This window comes from Raphanus sativus, chromosome 2 (genome assembly GCF_000801105.2).
Source record: "Raphanus sativus cultivar WK10039 chromosome 2, ASM80110v3, whole genome shotgun sequence".
Lineage (NCBI taxonomy): Eukaryota > Viridiplantae > Streptophyta > Magnoliopsida > Brassicales > Brassicaceae > Raphanus > Raphanus sativus.
Genome location: NC_079512.1, coordinates 12,509,049 through 12,530,937, shown reverse-complemented (window position 1 = coordinate 12,530,937; position 21,889 = coordinate 12,509,049). Strand labels below are relative to the sequence as shown.

Sequence of the window (21,889 nt, the reverse complement as noted above, 5' to 3'; positions counted from 1 at the left end):
GCCATGACCTTTGGTAAGATGCTGACTGATGAACCAGTGTCACATAGTGCATGAGGAAATTCAATCCCTTGTACCACACATGGTATTGCAAACTTCCCAGGATAACTCTTCTTTGGCAAAGTAATCATTTTCCTCATATCTTCTCTGACATTGTCAAACCTTCTCCTAATGTCAGTTTCAGTCTCCCTTGTTTCTCTGAAGAACATCCACAATCTCTTTGTGAAATAAACCTCCTCAAAAGGTTTCTCTGGTGGGATTCCGATAACTCTCTTAGTGAAACCATCAATCTCCTTTTCATTAGCTTCCCTCTTAAGGTTCTTAGGAATCTTCTCCTTCCTACTCCTTAACCTTCTTCCTTCAGTTCCCTCTGATGTAGGTGTAGTGTCTGAAGGGTTACTCGTGATTTCGGTAGGGTTAGCTTGTGGTTTCGCTGTGGGTCTGAGTGCATTGATTCGGTTGCTGTCTATCGATGGTAGTTGCACTCGGTATGTGAGAGGTGCGTGTCGATCGATAGGTGGAGAAAAGGGTCGATCGATACGGTTCTCTTCTTTGTGTCTATCGATGAGTGGCTCGTCTCGTCGGTCGATATCTTCGTAGGTGTGGGTGGGTGGGTGGGTATGGATGAGAAGCCGTGAATACAGCATGTGTCAATATCCTAACCGCGTTGCAATCTGCAAGCGTATCCGGAAAAGACATCGTCGATGTCGATCGATGTGGACTAGTTGGTGTCGATCAACACCATTGTGATCCACCGAGACTTAGTGAACTTTCCACTTCGAAGTCTCCTTCTTGTAGCTTCTCCCGTTTCACCACTTGCCAGAAATCATCATCTATGATAGCATTGACGTGGTGTTTCCTATTTCCTTCCCCTACTTCCTTAGAAGTTCCAATCCTCCTGATAGAGTCTTCAGTCTGGACAATCTATGTCTCAAGTTTTTTAACTTGAGTGCAGATGGTGTCTATCCTCGTGGTCAGGTTGTTGAAGACAGAATCAATCTTCCCATTGAAGTCTACTGTAAGCTTCTGCTGTCCTTAAAGAACTCTATCAATCATGGCATCAAACTTACTCTCCTGGGTGGGTGGCGGTGGGTTTTGGAAAGCTGAGTTGCCGTAGTTCCTTGTGTTAGTGAAGGGTTTCTGATACTGTGAATTCTGGTTGTAGCTACTCTTCTGACCATTGCCAAAAAAGTTTCTGTTTCCACTCTGGTTTCCATATCTCTGAAATCCAGAACCTCCAATGTAGTTCACATCTTCTTCTGTATCATCCTCTCTAGCCTCTCCTTCTTCAGCTGAGCAGACTGGCTGCCCCAGAAATGCATGTAAAGCATCTATCTTGGCTCTGACTTCATTCATATGGTCTTCCCCGATGGCTGCAACCGATTTCTTCTTGTCAGAGTCAGTGTTCTTGGTGCTGCTGCTGTTGGCTAGGTTCTTAATAAGTCTCACAGCCTCTATTGGATTCCTAGTGTTGAAGTTCCCCTCACTAGCAGTATCAAGAGCCATCTGATACCTTAAGGTGATACCTCTGTAGAAAGTGCTTAACAGCTGCACTTCATTGAATCCATGGTGTGGACAGTCTCACTGGAAGAACTTGAATCTGATCCACGCGTTTTTAAAAGTCTCACTAGGCTTTTGCGCGAAAGTGGCGATTTTGCTTCTTAAGTCTTCAGCGCGTGCCTCATCAAAGAAATTACGCAGGAATGCGTTTTTGACATCGGCCCAGGATGTCAATGATCCTGTAGGTAGCTGCTTGAGCCAGTGCGAAGCTTCTCCAATCAGTCAGTATTTGAAGAGCTTGCAGAGTAGGTAGTCCTCGGGGACTCCATCCATACGAATAGCAGCGATAAGATCCTCGAACCTCTCCAGATGGTCCATAGGATGCTCGTGTGATTGCCCAGAATAAGGTATCTGAGACACGAGAGAGTAGTACTGAGGCTTGAGCTCGAAGTTCGGCTTCTGAATCTCTGGAAGTCGTGATAGAACCAAAATCGAGCACCGTTCTTTTTGTTCATGGACACGAACCAAAATTGCGATCTTGTCAACCAGCTCGACCAACCCGAGGTTTCACCATCAGTTCATGAAGATCACCCGACCAACCAGCCCGACCAGCCCGCGTGCGTCCTTGTCCTTACACGATGGACCCGATCATCATGGATGAACCTGGACGCTTGGACGAATCTTGACCAGTCTACATCAGAATCCACAATCTTGACCAGACTTCATCATTTTCCGCAACCTTGACCAAGACTACATCAATTTCTACAACTTTGACTCTCTAATAATTATTTAGTCAAATGTTGTATTTTCTAGACATTTTTTTTCCGCACTTTATTTATGTTTCTCTTTGACTACATCTAGTATAAATATGTAGTCACTTTCATGAATAAAAGCAGATCAATTTGGTTGTTTATTTTTGTTCTTCTTCTCTGAGTGAGAGAGAGTTCTTTAGCTAGTTCATCGGTTTGAACCGGCTTGTTGATTTGGTTGTCAGCCAATCATCTGTGTGTGTTATTTGGTGGTTAGCCAACACATTCATCCGTTCTTTGGTGGTTAGCCTTAGATCGTTGGTATATCAAGAGTCATTCCGCACCTCTTGACGATCCGTTCAATCCATCCCAGTTCCAGAAGTTCCTTCGACTTCTCGGTTCATATCCAACATCCGGCCAAAGCCATCCTCCCGATTTTGGGCTTATCATTTGGTATCAGAGCCACTTTGGCTGGTTTGTTTTCTATCTTCTTTTCACCTTCTCATCTCTTCAGCATTTCTTATTTCTTTTTGGATCCAGGCTGTTCCTTTACTCCCTTGTGATCGTCATTTAAAAAAAAAGAAAAAATCAGAAAAAAGGAAAAAAAGAAAAAAAGAAGAAAAAAAAGAAAAAAGTAAAAGATTGGCTTGAATCACTTGGAGTGGTGGAAGAGTAATCCTGCTGGCTGAAGAGAAACCCAGCCTTAGGACAGTTAAGGCGGATCCACACAAAAAAAAACAATCTCTTCATCTTTCTTTATCTTTTCTTTTTCCCACAAAGTTTGTTTTTGGTTTTGATTGCTGAATTTTGACTGCCTATCATCCTTTGAACCAGTAAAAGAACTCTGAGTGATCACCTAAAATCGTGAGCTAAACACTTTGAGAGTGTGAGGACTTTTATGTGCTAACGTTTGTTAAGTGTTTCAGGATGTTTGGACTTCTCAAGAAATCAAAACCACTACAAGATGATATCTTCTTTCCTTTTAAAACTGTTTCGGAAAAAGAGCAATTAATTTTTGAAAATAAGAAACAGTTTGCTGCTAATAGGTTTGATTTTGTGCAGAAAAGGAAGAGACAAAACAGGTCCGATGATGAGAAGTGGGTCAGAAGTGGTGATCGTCCCTTCACCAAAACCAAGAGAAGCAGCCGTGATGTGTTTAATCAGAATAAGATTCAGACTTATGCCAGTTTGGAGAAAATGTTGCATAAGGCGATTCATGCTGTCCGACAACTCAAAAGGAAGGAAAACACCAACACTTCTTCAGCACGAAAAAAGCAATGTAAGTCTTCTTATCTTTCAAATTCTGATTTGAAAACTAATGATAATTCTTTTGATAAAAGCAAAGCTGTGAAACCCACAAGCAAAACTCTTTCTACCAGGTGTTTCAAATGCCATAAGGTCGGCCATTATGCTAACAAGTGCTAAAAACAGAAACCGTTGGTGACCTTGAAGAACGTTGAAACCGAGCCAGAAAAGGAAGTTGAAACCGAGCAAGAAAAAGAAGGACTTTCAGATCCATTGCCAATTTTCGATGAGTACCCACATGAACCGGATGAAGGGTCAGATGGAGAGCAAAACCATGGTCATCAAACAAACCAAGAAGAATCTTCGTCCATTCAAGAGCCGGACCAAACCCAAGGTGAGCAATGTATTGATTATGATTCTTGTGCTTATACCCCTTTTCCTTTTAATGTTCCAGATTTGAGGACAAATCTTTTTGAAGAGGGAGAGTATGATAGAACCAAAATCGAGCACCGTTCTTTTTGTTCATGGACACGAACCAAAATGGCGATCTTGTCAACCAGCTCGACCAACCCGAGGTTTCACCATCAGTTCATGAAGATCACCCGACCAACCAGCCCGACCAGCCCGCGTGCGTCCTTGTCCTTACACGATGGACCCGATCATCATGGATGAACCTGGACGCTTGGACGAATCTTGACCAGTCTACATCAGAATCCACAATCTTGACCAGACTTCATCATTTTCCGCAACCTTGACCAAGACTACATCAATTTCTACAACTTTGACTCTCTAATAATTATTTAGTCAAATGTTGTATTTTCTAGACATCTTTTTCCGCACTTTATTTATGTTTCTCTTTGCATCTAGTATAAATATGTAGTCACTTTCATGAATAAAAGCAGATCAATTTGGTTGTTTATTTTTGTTCTTCTTCTCTGAGTGAGAGAGAGTTCTTTAGCTAGTTCATCGGTTTGAACCGGCTTGTTGATTTGGTGGTCAGCCAATCATCTGTGTGTGTTATTTGGTGGTTGGCCAACACATTCATCCGTTCTTTGGTGGTTAGCCTTAGATCGTTGGTATATCAAGAGTCATTCCGCACCTCTTGACGATCCGTTCAATCCATCCCAGTTCCAGAAGTTCCTTCGACTTCTCGGTTCATATCCAACATCCGGCCAAAGCCATCCTCCCGATTTTGGGCTTATCAAGTCGGATAGCTGATCTGTTGGTGTAGTACTCGTCTGGACGGTTATAGTCTGCCAACGATCGTGTTTGAGCTTCTTCTGTAGCCTCAGCTTCAGGTTCAAGGATTATGTTTCCCTGTGCATCTAGCTTCTGACCTGTTGCATTACGCAGATGACCATCTTGGTCATACAGGTTTCCATTCTCGCCCTGCGTGAGAATAACAATTGCGACCATGCTTCGTGGAGTAGTGTCGATCGATATACGGTTAGAAGTATCGAACGATGCAGATCGGCGAACGGTATCGGTCGACGGTGTTGTCTGAGTGTCGGTCGACTGTCGAACGTGAGTATTAGTCGACGGTAATGCGGTTCTGTCGATCGATGCGGAGCGTAGGTCTTTGCGGATTGAGCGTTCCAAGTGTGCAGGATCCTCTGAGAATAATAGTTGATTTCCCCTGTTGCTTCTGGTACTGCTGGGCATGTACCTGAAAAGACAAGAAAAATTTAAATAAGAAAGGGGATAAAAGAAAAACCTAAGATTAATAAGATTAAATCTAATGGCGATCAAAGCTCCCCGGCAACGGCGCCAAATTTGATAGTGCTCAAATTACCCAGTAGAGCTTACTCTCTCAAATAAGAGGTACAGCTGTAGTACTTAGGGATCGAATCACGAGATATCGAGCGATACACCTTTCGCAGCGCCGATCGGTTCACCTGTCAGGATATCGATCGACGGCTTCTACATCTGCCTAGGCGCGAGCCGAATATGACCACAAGGTCTCAAGGAGGAACTGTCGTTCTTCTCAACGGGAGACAGGCAAGCTCAAATGGATAATTCAAGATAATCAAAGATCCTAGTGATCTATGTTCTAGTTAGCTAATCTAAAACAAGCATAGGGTGCAATCCATTTGATGAGTATCACAACTTAGCAATTATGGTTTGGGGCTAATCCCACAAACCTATTTAAACCCTAGATCTAACAAGTAGACTACTCAGACATAGCTAAACAATTCATAACAATAGATAGATGAAAGAATTGCATAGATAGAATAAAGTAGAAATACAAAAGGAGATGAGAAATCTCTCCAATCTCTCTCAAACAAATAAAACTCTAGTCTCTCTCTCACACTCTCTGCTTTGAAGGTTGTTAAAAGCTTGCTTCTTTCGAAGGTTCAAGGTTGCCGTCAAAAACACTTAGCAGGAGTATTTAAGCATTTCCATTAGGTTAAAAACTCGTCAGGGGCAATCTCGTAATTTGGTGAAGTCTTGGTGAAGTAGTCGGCTAAACCATTTCGTCCTCGATATCGATCGACAACACTGAATGTGTATCGATCGATTATAATCTTCTAGTATGCGGATCTTCTCAGCTACATCGATCGACAACTCAAGATGAGTATCGATCGATTATAATCGCAATGTTGACTTCCGACTTAGTCTTGAATGGTCAACTCGGGTGTATCATCTCTTGCACTCCAAAATTCTCCAAAAACATCACTTTCTCACAAAATACTCCTGAACCTGAAAACATACCTAACAGACTAGAAAACAGATTAAATATATAATAAAATACTAGTATACCATGGTTAAAAACGGGTAAAATCCATGGTATATCAAAGTCTTCCAGAGTGTAAGACTACTCAGAAGAATTCTTGAAAATCTTCTAGAATTTAAGACTACTCAGACGAGTTGAAGTCTTCCAGAGTGTAAGACTATTCAAAAGTTTTCCTGGAAGTCTTCCAGAATGTAAGACAACTCAGACGACTTCCAGGAAGTCTTCTACGAAGTCTTACACTCTGGAATACTTCCAGGAAGTCTTCTAGTAGAACATTACTAAAACCGACCTCTTACAGATCTCAAAATCTTGTTAAGCATGCAGATTTTTAAAAGATGGATGGATGACTTACGGTAGGAGAAGAGATGGTCTCCAACGACACCAGCAGTTACAGATCTGCAAAAATCAATGGGAAAAGAAGAATCAAGACTACAATTTTTTAGGTTTTTACGGCGGCTAAACACCTTAAGACAAGAGAAATAACTTACCGGCGTCGGAGTTCGATGAGATGCGGTTTCAGATCTGGAAACAAAGAAGTGGTTAGTCAGTTTAAACTACTACAATAGTCTACGGAAGGAAGGAGAAACAAGATTCGTCGTAAGAGCAAAGATTATCCGCGGTGAAAACGACGGAATACGAGAACACAAAAGAAATCTGAAGAAAGTGAAAAAATGTATTTATATGTCCGGTAAATGATCCGGTTAGGTTTAAAAGTACATTGGTAAAATTAGAGGTTCGGTCCGGTCTAGACGACTAACTTGTAAGTCGTCTGGTTTAAATTATTCACCAGACGACTTACAAGTTAGTCGTCTAGACCCTAAACTTAACCCCTAAACTTGATTAACTAACTAAACACTTCATAAAGTCAAATTAAAGTTGAAAATGTTTAATATACACATAAATAAACATATATAGGTAAAATTTTAATTTTTCAAAAAACATTCAAGCTTTCCAAAATCTAACCCTAAGATTACATACAATACTATAACATATGTTTTCAAACCCTACAACCAAATAATATCATGATTAACTACTTTCACTCGTCTATGTTGAAAACTATTCAATTTTTTATATCTTAATTTACATCACTTAAAACTGTTTATAATTACAAGATTTTAATTTTTCACTTGTCAAAATTTCTTTTTTATAATTTATATATTATTTCTAAGATAAACTACATCAGACGACTAACTTGGAAGTCGTCTAGATGATATCTCAGACGATTCAGATGACTAACTGGGGCTATATTCGTAAAAATGACTTCTGTGTTTTTGTTTGGTCAAAGGGCTGACTGTAATTTCATAAAGTTTTTAAGTTAGTTTTGCATTTGATTCAAGTTTGAGTATATGTTTGCATTTAAAATCATATTTTGAGTCATCTTTGGAAAGTTCTCATTTATTTATTATGTTTTTATCTTTATAATAATATTTTATATAAAATTTGTAATATATTACATAATAATAATTATAAACATTTTTTATTTTTTTTATTTTTAAATTATTTTTAATATTTGTATATATTTTAATATTATTTTTATTTATTTTACGGTTCTAAATCCGGAATCAGATATTACAATTTTTAGAAAGATATTCGACATCCGGATATCCGAAAACTCCAGATCCAAATAAAGATAGTAAAATCACAAATCCACCAGATAAGGATCCGGATCCGAATACCTCGAAATTTTCCGGATACCGGATCCCGTCCCACCACTACCGCTAGTGATGCTCTCATGATTAGATATATAATTGAATAGTGACAACATAATTAGAGCTTTTTTCTTATTGCTTCCTAATGGGGACCAAATAAATTCTTAACATCTTTCGATGACTATATAAAACTAGAAAATAATTAATGAAAGAAATCTTCCGTGAACCAAAATATACCTTCAAGTTGAGAAAAGTGAAAAAGAAAAAGTTGAGCAAAGTGTAAATAAATTATATAAGAACCTGTGTGAAGAGGAAAAGGCTGGTGAAGCAAAATCTGTGAGGCTCTTTTGCGACAAAGTCTACAATGGGACGCAGTGGTCCACTGGTCCTCACCCTGAGCGTTTATTGATAACTTTTGTTATGGTAATTGGAAATGTGTTATGATGCTATATTACACCAAAGGTGTTAGAAATAAGGCTATTTAGTTTTATGATAATTAATTCATTATAAGGTATAAGCTATAAATATAAATTAACTAGGTTTTTTGGCTGGTATATGTGGATATAATCATCAGTATTTATTAGTTATACTAGGGGTTAGCCGGCGCTACGCACCAGATATTCTATTATTATTATTTAAAATTATTTTCATAGAATAAATTTTGTTATTATTTATATTTGTTTTTGATTCTTTTGTTATTGTGATATAGTTTTATTATATTGGTATAATATAGAATGTTTTTAACTTTTATATTTTGGAAATTGTTCAATAATAAAAATAATTTAGTTTAGAATGTATAATAGCCAAAAAAATTTGTTATTCCTCTTAATTATTATATAAGATCAATCGATAAATTCACGCAATTACTTTGCATATATCCAGCCATGTTCTTTGTCTAAAGCAGTACTGGTCTAAAGATCGATAAAAGCTAAGCTGAAATCCAGCTTCACAGTAAAATAAGCATAATAAAAATAATGAGATGAATGGTATTTATTTTTTTGGTTTTCAAAATTTGTGGTCACCTGGACTTGTGTTAGTGCATTCTTGATTGTTGGGAAATTTGTAACATATCACATTCCTGATTTTGGCTGCGATCATTGTCTTAAAGATTGAGGTTTTGTATTTTTTTTATTGGCTACCTTACAGAAAAGGAATCACGACAAATCAAACATCAGATTACACTTATGTAAATAAATTTCATGTTCAACAAAATTAAGTAATCAACACCATCAAATAATTTAATCATAGCATACTCGCACCAAAAAGTGAAAGAGAGGCTAATATATTCTTTATTAATCACAGCATACTCGCACCAAAACGATCTAGTTTTAATGAAGACACGAAAGTGACCAGACAGAGTTCTTAAACTGTATTTAAGTTATCAATGACAAAAATAAAGAAGAAGAAATGTTTTAAGTGGAAGAAGGAGGAGCAGAGTTCTTGCGTATCTTCAAATATCCAAACTTGCCAGCTCCCGGAGATGAACCTTCAAACACGTATGGCATAAACCCTGTTGTTTGCTTATACTTTCTCTGTATCTGCTTAACACATAATCATCATATTATTAACATCTTTTTCATTCAAAAAGTATATTATTAACATCTTTAATATTATCTATTTATTATAAATTTCTAGCTCAAGAATCATCATATATCAATAGTTTTGATTATGTTCACCTCAAGAATCTGTTCACTGCTTATACTTTCTCTGTATTTGCTTAACACATAATCATCATATTATTAACATCTTTTTCATTCAAAAATATATTATTAACATCTTTAATATTATCTATTTATTATAAATTTCTAGCTCAAGAATCATCATATATCAATAGTTTTGATTATGTTCACCTCAAGAATCTGTTCACTGCTTCTCAAACTGCCCCTTCCAATAACACAAACCGTTCCGCCGCTACCACCTCCTTTGATCTTGGCCCCGTAGAGAGCCCCGTTCTCGGGTCTAGAGTGCTTCAACTTCTCCATTTTCTGTACTAATCTCACTAATCTGTCTATACCATCAGAGCCAAGCCCACACGCGCTGTAGCTGTCATGGCACTGCCATGTAAACACAAGGTTAATGACTTTATGGATCATAACAGACAATTTTGTGAAAGCTATTATTCTCTCCTGGTACATAGGCTCCCCTAGACCAATGACCTGTTCTTCTGAAGGATTTGCTGTCAACAATGCTTTGAAAGCCTAAGAAACAGATCAGTTTCATCATATAAGATAAAACACTATCATTCTTCTAACAACTCAACAACAACAACATGTACATTAAACAAAATACCTGGACAAGGAAGTTCTCATAAATTGGATGTTTAGTAGGGGACATTATGTGGTATGTGTGAGATGTCAATCTAAGTCCCACATTGGATATTAGACAAAGAAAAATCTAATATATAAAGAGAAGTCCAACTCTAATTAGTACGAGGCCTTTTGGGATGGAAACCAAAAGTAAATCCATGCGGGTCAGCCTCTAAGGCCCAAAGTGGACAATATCATACTAATGGTCAATATAGAGTTGGACATGGGCTTTGACAATCCCAACAATTGGTATCAGAGCGGTTTGACGAAGATCTGCAAGAAAGACTAAAATACCCCTCGAAGGAATGAGGAATCCTTGAAGAAAGAAAAAGGAGGTCTGTAGCAGGAATGTCAGAAGATCATGGAACCTGTGTTGTGATGTTGTGGAATAAACATTTTCAAAGGAAAGCCCTGTGATTAGGAAACACACAAGAGATGAGTTGTGGTTCTTAGTTTGAGGGAGAGAATGTGAGATGCAATCTAAGTCCCATATTGGAGAATTCTCTTGTGGTTCTTAGTTTGAGGGGGAGAATGTGAGATGTCAATCTAAGTCCCAAATTGGATATTAGACAAAGAAAAGTCTAATATATAAAGAGAAGTCCAACTCTAATTAGTACGAGGCCTTTTGGAATGGAAACCAAAAGTAAATCTATACGGGCCAGCCTCTAAGACCCAAAGTGGACAATATCGTACTAATGGTCAATATAGAGTTGGACATGGGCTTTGACAATCCCAACAGTATGTACCTTTCCTGTCAATGGTTGTGACAAAATCACCATGATCACCATACTTACCGATGAACTCTTCTCCTGTGATACACTGTGGGAGCTTACTTGCGTATAGAGCTTGAAATCTGGAACAAAAAGAATAACAAAAGATATCATTATCATCATCCAATTAAGTTGGGTTAAAATCACAAATGATGGATTTAATCAGTAAGTACAGTACCTATGTGGTGAAAGGTTGCAAAAGTAATCCAAAGAAGCATCGTAGTCTATCAACTCCGAGCTCTCCTCTTCAGCCTCTCCTGAGCTGGTTGATGTAGAAGATGCAAAAGATCTTATTATTGTTTTGCCAATAAAAGCTCCTATCCTCACAGAACCATAGTCTGAACCACCAACACTGCAGAGTAAAAAAACTTATTGTGTTCAGAACAAAATATTTGGACTAAAATAAAGAATATACACAGCACCTATGGCGTATTCCCGAATCGATCCCCCAGAAGCGAACACATTTTTATGTAATGGTATAAGGAGAGAATCTAAGAGCTAATAAATAGTAACAAAATATCAGAAAGCATAGTATTTACAAAATCATGATTTTTTCCAAATAGAACTTTCTTAGTTAAAACATAGAAACTGAAATCTGATCTAGGGATTTAAATCCAGCTTCAGGATCGGCATGTTAATACACACAAAAGAAAAGAAAGAACTAACCCCATCAAATTGACATGAAGCTGAATAGTAAGCTCTAAGCATAGCTCATACATCTGAGTCATATCATCAGTATTTCAATTCAAATACCGAATGGTTGTGACGGCCATAGGATACATGATGTATTTGGCGACGGTATCGGTGTCTCGGAGTCTGAGCAGATGCTATGTTACTTTTTTACTGCAGCCATATAAGAACACTCGTAAGAAGGATAATCCAGAAGGTGTACAGGTTTTTAAATCAAAGTAGACAGTACGAATAATTACCTTTCGATCGACCATTCGCAGATCCACGTCCATCAATTCTCCACATCTCTTAATATTTCAAGTTTCGGTGAGATGGAGACATGTTTCTCTGTTGGGTTCATCGCCATGGATTCGGCTTATTGAGAGGAGCTCTTCGGTCGTACCCTGGAAAGTTGATCAAAAAGAAAAATGCAAAAAAGAGAGGAGCTCTTCGATTTTGACAGGAAGACGAAGTAGTTTATAAAATAAGGAGATAGAGAGAAAGGTGAAAAGAAAGACATGAAGAGTGTAGTAAAGAGAATGATTGATTAATTGCAGAGAAGGCTCAGTAACGGAGATCGCAAGTAGAGAAAACGGAGAAGACGAATTGGACGACTATCGGATGTCAAAGGTTTTTGTTTAGTGGGCTTTAGAAGAGCTGACCTGGCACAAAGTAACATTTTTATTGGTCGATTTAATTAAACTACGTGGATAGCCTAACTATTGAGGATATCCTCCTTTTAATACTTGTTAGATATTATCAATTCAAAAAATTAACATGCAGACAAAAGTATTCATAAATCGAACATCAAACTCATTCTATATGATAAAGTTTTCACTAAAATTAAAATATTTTTATTTTGTATAAACTTGAAAAAAGGCTTCATGTAGTGTAACATGAAAATCTTGAAATGTCATTTAGAAAATAATAGTATAATTTTTTTAAAACTCAGAAAATATATATAGAGATTTTCATTTTAAATTTTTTTATGAAAAATACATTTTGAATAATAACATAATCCTTACGAAAAGGTACAGTCCACGAATGTACTAAGTTTTCAGATATTCAAATAGACTATAAAAAATTGACTCATATACATGATAAATTGTATTGGAATGCTTCAAATCTAAATATTATAGTATTAGGTGGTTACCCAAAAATTTGCGGGTACAAATAGTTTTAAATTTTTAATATAATATAATATTTTATGTCTTCGACCTGTTATAATATATTATAACATTATTGTTAGAACATGTATATATAGTTTAATTGGTTTGTATATCAAACTTTTCATCCAAAAAAAATATTAAAATAAAAAACATGAACTCATGTGACAAATAGACCCATACTTGCAACTAAAGTATAAAGCACAAAAGTTATTAAGAAGAAAAAAAATTATATACATGTGAATTCTATTAATTTAAAGGGAATTTGCCTAAACTACCATCTTTCTTGTACCATATTTCATATATACCATAATCACTTTTACCATTAAAATTTAAATAGGAAAAATATCATTATATTCCTCATTTCATTAATCTAACCTAGATATATTTCTCTTCCAAATCTCTGTCACGAGATCAAATTGAGACGTGCTCTGACAAGATCTCCGGAGAACTCGGCGACATAACAACCACATTTTTATTTAGAGAACCATAAATATCGTTCTTCTTTGACAAACACTGTTTGAGACTACGAGAAACACTAAGAGAACAATAGTCATGGAGATTAGCGAGGAAAAAGACGAATTCGCATCTATTGAAACCATAACTCTTTAATCAAAGATCAATTATGTTCATCACTCTCTCACCAAAAAGATTCAATCTTTCTCTCTTTCTCTCTCTTTCACTCTTCGTTACATTTAGTAAGTTCTCTCAATTGGGTCCTTTTGAATCTTACTATTGATCTGTTTTCGAACAAAAAGGCATATATTTTAACATATATTTAGTTCATGAGAAAGTACTTGTAAGACCTAAACCTGGATCCCATGATCCAACCAGTCTGCGGCCTTACCTAATATTCTAAGTGCAATTCAGCCGGTTAAGGTCAAATCTTTACTTAGTCATTTTTCAATCGAGGTTCATGCAATAATAAAAACAATGCGGAAGCTTAAGGCAAACATCATATTATATATATATATATATATATATATATATATATATATATATGTCAAATGTGATCCATACAAAGTATTCAAATCAATATATCAGTTGCACCTATCTTAAATCCAATGTAAATAACAAGTCACTACATCACACATCCCACACGGCCAAGGTCTTCATGGCTCCTTAGCCTTACCACGATCCCTGTCAGGACCTGAAATCAAAACCCACAACACATATGCATAAGAATCATGATCAGATATCCTAGCAACAACAACCTAAGCATGGTTTGGACACTTAGTCTATTTCTGGCCAAAAGTGACCCCTTCTGATACTTGTCCAAAAACTAAATAAAATTCATGATAATTCATGATAATTCATGACTAAGAGAATGGTCCAATTGGATTTCCCAGAACCGGCCTCAATCATATTGATCTTGGCCATGAACAGCCAAACCGGCCACATGGGACCATCTCGAAATCAATGTTATAAATTCATTCTATCACTTTGATAACTCATTATAAATCCTCACTAAGAGATATCAAACGCCAAATCCCAATAACTCCCTTAGGAACCATGAGATCGGACCATACATGCCCAACCAAGGCCATGGAGAGATTACTCTGATCTAACCAAGCCTTGGTGACGTGTCCATGAGTTTGAACCCATAGATTACTTCAGAATATATTAGAGAAGAGATATATTAACAGGAAAAGAGTAATAGATGCAACCATCCACACATGGATCAAACGGCCCGACCATCCGGATGAATGGCCTTAGGCGGTTTGCTCTTGGTTTGCATCTTGTACCTTAGGTGTGTGTTCGGAAGCCCCCACACTCTTCTCTGCAGCCTTCTCCTTTCCTCTGGTATCCATTCCCGATCAAGTCTCCCTTGCCCACGGCTTAGAACTCACCGGAATCACCTTGCCTTCACACAGACTGTCTTTGCGGTCACTCTCCTCTTTTCTCTCTTTGATTCTGTAAAGAATTGGGCAGAGTTTCCCCTTATGTTTCTGATGTTTTCTGTCGACAGAGGAGACTTATATTTATAGGAGAGAGGCTTGCCAACCGTCCGGACGCAGTGATTGGCCGTTTGGCCAACGGTTACACCTTTTCGCCCAAACCGTCCAACCGCTCCTAAACTGCTCTTCTCTGCGTTTGGGCTGATCGATCTCAAGCCCAATAGCTTGCCCATATGCTTAGCTTACTTGCCAAAGCATCCTAGACCCAACGGACACCCATGATCATCATCCAGTCCATGACCATCACTCATGGTCCGCAATGTCCGGCCAAGACTCCATCACTCTGTCCAGCTAAGTTGAGCTGAGTACTAGTTGCCTGAGCTAAGTGAGCTACTCATCCAGCTCCAGTGAGCTGCCCTAGACTGTGTGAGCTCCCTACCAGCTCCACCTAGCTGATTGAGCTGCCTCCGGACCTTGTCCAGCTTCCGGACAACTCATCCAGCTATCTTTTCCTTCTTTCTTTCTTATTCTGGTCAAGTCTCAGCCATCTGATGCACTCAACCTTCTGTTTGGACCATGATATGCTTGCCTTTAGATCATATGACCTGGCCAGTTCATCTCCCCGTACCATGGCCCGTCCTGATGGCCTTAGTTAGAACTAGGGACATGACAGTACTGACCTAAGAGTAAGATTTCTCCATGATTACTTCTTCTATTGGTTGATTTGGTAAGGTTGGACAATGCAGGGAATTAGAAAGGTGTGCTGTGAGCTTTTGAATTTAAAGGATGTTGTGGAGAGTATGTGTGGTGATATGAGTATCAAGTAGCTCACTTTCTTTAGGTAATACAACGCTACTAGTTGTAGTTTTACTGGCAATGTTTATTATGTGCAGTATATGAGGTGGAAGGCTATTTGTTTGGTAGTGTAACATTTTGCTAGTTTATGAGTATGTCTTGTATTGTGCAGAATATCTGAAGAAGCAATGGAGATGGATCATGTGTTTGTTGAGCTACACAAGTATATTTCTTCTTGTCTTGCACATGTTTATCTTTTTTTTTTGAAAGAACTTGCACATCATTATCATTTTAATGTTAAATGTGTTATAAGAGTTTATATTTTTCTCTGCTCCGAAACCATCTCACTGAAATCTTCAGGCAATGGCTCTAGCAACTCTGAACCACCTCTAGACGTATCCCATGTGTAGATCCTAAAATCTACATTAGGTATTTGATAGTGTTTGTAAAGTAAATTGGGGAGTGAAAAAGGATGTAGGCAACAATATCCTTAGAACACAACGATGTAATCGGAAGTCGGTTGACAAAAATAGACTTTTATTGAATAAGAGATCGATTACAAGGAATGAAAATGAGATCGAATACTACAAAGGAGTTCGGACAAGATAAAACTCAAAACAAAATAAAAGAGGTCGATGTGTGAAGTGTGCTCTCTCTAGGGTTTTCAATGTGTCCTTAAGTGTTGATCTCTCCTTCCTCTTATAGTCACGCCTTTCATTTCTCTCGTAACCGAACCCGCGATCTCCGGGAACGCAATGACTCCTTCTCGAACTCGTCAATCTCTTCATGGGCTTGTGTCTTCTCGGCCCACTCGCTTAGGCTCGGCCCATTAATCGGTATGCCCAAAATTGGGTCCAACACCATGTATGCAAAGAAGGCGAGGAAATCGATGGCCAAAGATAAATGGTTTATAAATCATTAAAAATGTTTACTATTTTTCTACATAATTTATAAACCGTTATAAATAATTTTATTAACCTTTGATAGTGTACAATATGATTCAGAAACTCTTTTTTGTTTCTTTTTAACTTGAAATTATTTTCTCGGAGGGGTTTTGTTAACTAGGCTTTGTTTTATGAATGCAGCCAAGTGTATATGTTCTTTTGGATGCTCTTGAGAAGTCTATATCAACACCTAGGATTACAAATAGTATTTCGCAGTGACTGTTACGCTCACTAAAGGTTTCGAATGAAATTAAACTTTCTTTAAAGACACTGAATGGATCTGTCATGTCTCAGATTGTCTTGCACTCAAGCGAGAGAAAATAGGAAGTGCTTATGTGTTGGTTCTTTAGAACAAAATAGTGATAACTGAGCTAAAGGTAATTCACTCATGGTCATACAGAAGATTGTGTTTGAATGCATAGAAACATGCATTGGGATACTCACATATTTTTTCTCTCATCAATTGATGCAAAAGTATATGTTTTTCAAAGCTCTCTCATCAGACGATGCAAAAGTATATGTTTTGCAAAATCCTTTTTGTGCTGATTATATTATTGAGCGATTTTAGAATAATCAACTTATAAGCCACTATAGATCAGTTTTTAAACCATTACAAATCAGTTCATGAACACTTAACAATCCCTTGACAACAAATCACTTAAAATCAACCTATACTTTTATAAATCAGTTTTAAACTTTATAAATGATTTACAAGAGTTCAGAAATCCTTAAAAAGATTTAGAAACTTTTATAATTAATTTATAAAACTTTATAAAATGATTTTTAAACTTACATATCTGTTTGATCAGCTCTTATAAACTTGTCTTAAACCCATCAACACAAAAGAAAAAGCTCTTATAAAAACCCTTATAAGATGATATAAATCATTACAAAATGATTTAATAATTCTATAATTACACATGCAATAATGATGTTTTGGTTAAAATGATTTTTTAAATAATTATAAATAATTGACAAACATTTATAATATAATTATAAACACTTATAAATACTTTCATAAAGATTTGCTTATAAATTTTTGTATGAATTTATAAATGATTTATAAACTCTTTTAAATTGATTTATAAACTCTTATAAATTGTGTTATGAAGATTATTAAACTCTTATAATCTTTTAAATAAACTCTTAGAAATAAATTTACAAAACTTATAAATATATTTACGAACCTTGTAAATAGATTTACAAACTCTTATAAATAGATTTATAAACTCTTATAAGTAATTTTATAAACTATTATAAATGGCTTATAAATTTTTGTAAACTTTAAAGATGGTTGTTACAAGGTTTTATAAGCTCTTATAAAATTTACAAAAGGTTCATAAAAGGCTTTATAAACTTTATATATTATTTATATACAAAACTATTTTATATATTCATATGATTGGTTTTATAAACATTTCTAAACACACATGAATAGTTTTATTAATCATTATAGATATTTTTTTCTTGCAAAGACAAATATTGAGAAACTGATTATACCAAAGGGTGTAGTTTTCGGCATAGGTGATGAGCCTTTTGGTGGCTTTAAATATTAGGAAAAATGGACATCTACAGATATTGTTTTAGGGAAAATCGCATAGAAAACCCTGAAAATGTCACTTACTAACACTTCTAACCTTGAAATTTTTCCACTAACACTTTTAATCTTGAAAGTAGCATTTGAATCATAAAAACCTCCAAACTAAAAAAATGACCTGTTTAACATGTAAAAACGGTGACGTGTCCACACTCTGTATATATATAATATTAGATTTTGACCCGTGCACCCGCACGGGTGTTTACTTTTCCTTTTAAATAAATATATATTTCTTGTAAGTAGTGTTGTGAAATCCGCTCCGGATCCGCGTTAAACCGTTAAACCACCCAAAATAAATTCGATTCTGGTTTTGTGAAAAAATCAAAATTTAAAAACCCAATAAAAACCTCCCAAAGAACCACTAAATCCGGAACCTGATACATGTTGAACCAATGGTTGAATTAATATATAATTTTTTTTAAGTTTTTAATTATGTTTTAGAATCTGTTCTATATATATTCTGAATTTTTGTAACATTGGTCGTAAGTAGACAGTGTTATATTATTATTTTATATTAAATGTTATTTTGTTTTTCTTATAAATATAATATAATATTACACATATTATATTTCAAAAATATGTTGCTGTTTATTTTTCATGTCACTATTATATATCATATATGTGCTATCACATAACTAATTCTACTTTATATGTATCATCATATATGTAATCACTAGATTTTGATCCGTCCTTAAAAAGGGCAGGTAAATCTTTTTGTTGGAAAATTATTTTACGTAACAAAAATTATGATTTTGATGAATTATATATTTTAAATTTTTATGAAACTTATCTTAAATTTATTTATATGACTTATTTTTTTTATTTTCAATATGACTAAATTTTAGAAGACTCTAAATAATTCTAACCCGTAATATGATTTTATTTATTTAAACCGAAGTTCAACTTATTTTACACTGATTTTTTTAATTAAATAAAATATTTTATATCTTCAGCACTCTTGTATTGAAAAATTTATTTTTGCGTTTCAAAACATTTTCTATAATTTTATTAAATTTAGTTTATGTGATTAGTTTTTATTTTAAATAAAACTATTTCTTTAAGGAGTTGAGATAATTGAGACCCGTATTATGATTTTGTTGATTTAATTATTTGTTATTTCAACTTGATTTTATTTTGAGGTTTCATTTAATAAATGCTTTCAAATAATTAATAATGTGAAAGATTTTTTTGAAAGATATGATGCAAACATTTAGAAATAAAATTTTCAAAAAACCTAAGAACTGAATTATATTAAATACTCTTTAATGTAATTGCAAAATAATAATTTTTGATTGGTTGCAAATAATACTGAGAAAAAGGTACAAGCTATTTTCTAATTACTTAGAAATTTGAGGGGCAGATTCATAAACAGTCATCTGCTTTAATAGTATAGATATAATTAGTAAGTGGAGAACACCGCCTCTTACAGAGATAAGTATCATTGAATGAGGGCGTCGTGACTGATTGGCGTTGATGGAGTTAAAAAAATTCTTAAAGGCGTTGAATCAAGACAACTCGTAACGTCTGAGAGGATTTATCAAGTGAAGTGAAGACGAAAAGACAAAATTGAAACGCGACACAAAGTCTCCTTATGACGTTTTCTCTCACTCGACCTGATGAATCTCTGTTACTGGTTAAGATCATGGCAGATTGAAGAAGACGGATAGAACCTAATATCTTTAGAAGCCTCTCGTGAAGATGTCGTATCTTACTTAGGAGTTTGCTAATCCACATTCTCAATTTTAGTTAAGAGCCCAGTTAAAGCCCGTAAAAATCGCAAGAGATGAAGCGAACAAAACTTGGTACTCTCAAGATACGTGTCATTCTCTCCTTCTCTTAGTTAATGACGTAGCAGGCTGAGAAGGAGAGAAAAACACTACTTTATATAATAAAAATGGTTTATCACATAATTAATTCTATTTTATATGTACCATCATATTAAGTAATCATATAATTAATAGTATTTTATACGTACCATCATATAAATAATCCTATATATTATATTTTTAAAACTTAATGTAAAATATAAATTCATAATTTAAGTTTGTGTTTGAAATTGGGTTTTGAATTGCATTTTTCTATGTATATTTAAAACATTGTTATAATGGTTAGTAGAAAATATTTTAGAAAAAAAATCATTTTAATAAATTTGTATTTTTAATCAATTCTTTTATATAAATCAATTTTGAATTAATATTTTGATTTGAAATATGTATATAGAGATTATTTTTTTATGATTATTTTGGACAATATGTTTTAGCTAATTAGATTGAGTCATTTCCGTATAGTTTAAATCTGGCCCATATATATAGTCTCTCATAATATAATGGACTTCCAATTTTTCTTAATAATATAAGTCCATTAATTCTTTTTCTTAATATACTGCTATCTATGTTTCTAAAAAACATTACATTCTTTTTTTACTACTATTCATGTTTTCAAACAAATAAAAAAGGTACTTCTACTTTAATAAGATAGATACATATGAAAATGGATGTTAAAAGATAGAGAATTTCATATCTAATTTATTGTGATAATTATAATTATTTTATATATTTTCAAATTTTAGATAAAAGTAAATGAAAACATAAGGTGGAATAAAAAACAATAATAGAAAAACAAAAGAAATACTAACTTTTACGTTTTAACTAAACAAAACCTAACTAATGTATTGTTCCTAACCAAACAGAATAGTCGACAAATAAAAAAACTAAACAGAATAAAAAATGTTATTATTTGTCTTCTTTCGGTGGTGGACAGAGGGTATTTATGTCCAAAACATCTCTTGAATTCTGTGAAGGTGTCTCTCAAGTGGATTGTGTTGTATATTGTCAAAAAGATAAAAATGTGTCCTTAAGAGTAATCAACTCAAATATTAAACACTTAAAAGAGGAATCAATTGACTATGACCGAATGGATAATTTTTTATAAGATTTTAAAAACTTTTATAAATGATTAATAAATTCTTATAAATGATTCATAAATTCTTATAAATGCTTCATAACTCTTATAATTTGTATGAAAACTTGTAAATAGATTTATAAACACTAAAATAGATTTATAAACAAGTTATAAATTCTTATAAATGTTTATAAGTTCTTTAAATGGTTTCATAAACCTTTGTAAATAGTTTTATAAATATTTATAAGTGTTTTATAAACTTTATTGATGGTTCAGAGTTCAGACAATGTTTTATCAACTACTATAAAATTTATACATAGTTCATAAAAGGTGTTATGAACTCTTATCAATGGCTTATATCCATAGACGAATACATAAACAGATTGAAAGATGGACTAGACCAAATAGTGTATTTTTTATCGTAGGTAATGAATATTTTGGTTTTGCTGAATACTGAAAATTCGAAGGAGGAACGGATTGATGATGGAGGAATCTATAAAACAGGTGAAACTGCATAAGGGAAGCTAACTCATGAGTGCAAAGAAGAGCACATAGTAAAAATAAGGGTTTGAGCTATGTACCATAGCGTTAATCTCCTTTATGACAGCTCCAAGGATATGCTAAGCTCTTAGCTTCTCTAAGACAGCTCAATAGAAATGCTAAGTTAAGCTTTTCCAGCGAAACTATCAACATAAATTCATGTGATATCATCACATATTGTAATAACATATTCTAAACTCATCCTTTTGTGTTCCACTCCCCCTCTCCACAATCTCATCATTTCTCCGTCTGATGCTGGAGTTGTATCAACATTTCATGTGTATTCATGTTTTTCCTACAATGCCATACAACACAGTAGTTATGAATAATTCTCTTAGTCATGATGTGAACCATAGCAGGTTCTGTCCACCCTTTGAAAACATTGATAATATGAAATAATGTCCTTGAGTTGGTCATTGTTTGTTGACA

General features: G+C 34.9%; 1 protein-coding gene across 1 annotated transcript; it reads right to left on the bottom strand.

Moving 5' to 3' along the window:
• Positions 1-8,873: 8,873 nt before the first annotated feature.
• On the bottom strand, positions 8,874-10,214 carry LOC108828972 (L-arabinokinase-like). The gene is made up of 2 exons (XM_018602618.2): positions 9,725-10,214; positions 8,874-9,412 (listed from the first exon to the last, which is right to left on the bottom strand). Exons 1-2 carry the CDS (start codon positions 10,007-10,009, stop codon positions 9,287-9,289), a joined length of 411 nt encoding a protein of 136 aa, XP_018458120.2. The 5' UTR covers positions 10,010-10,214; the 3' UTR covers positions 8,874-9,286.
• Positions 10,215-21,889: the final 11,675 nt, after the last annotated feature.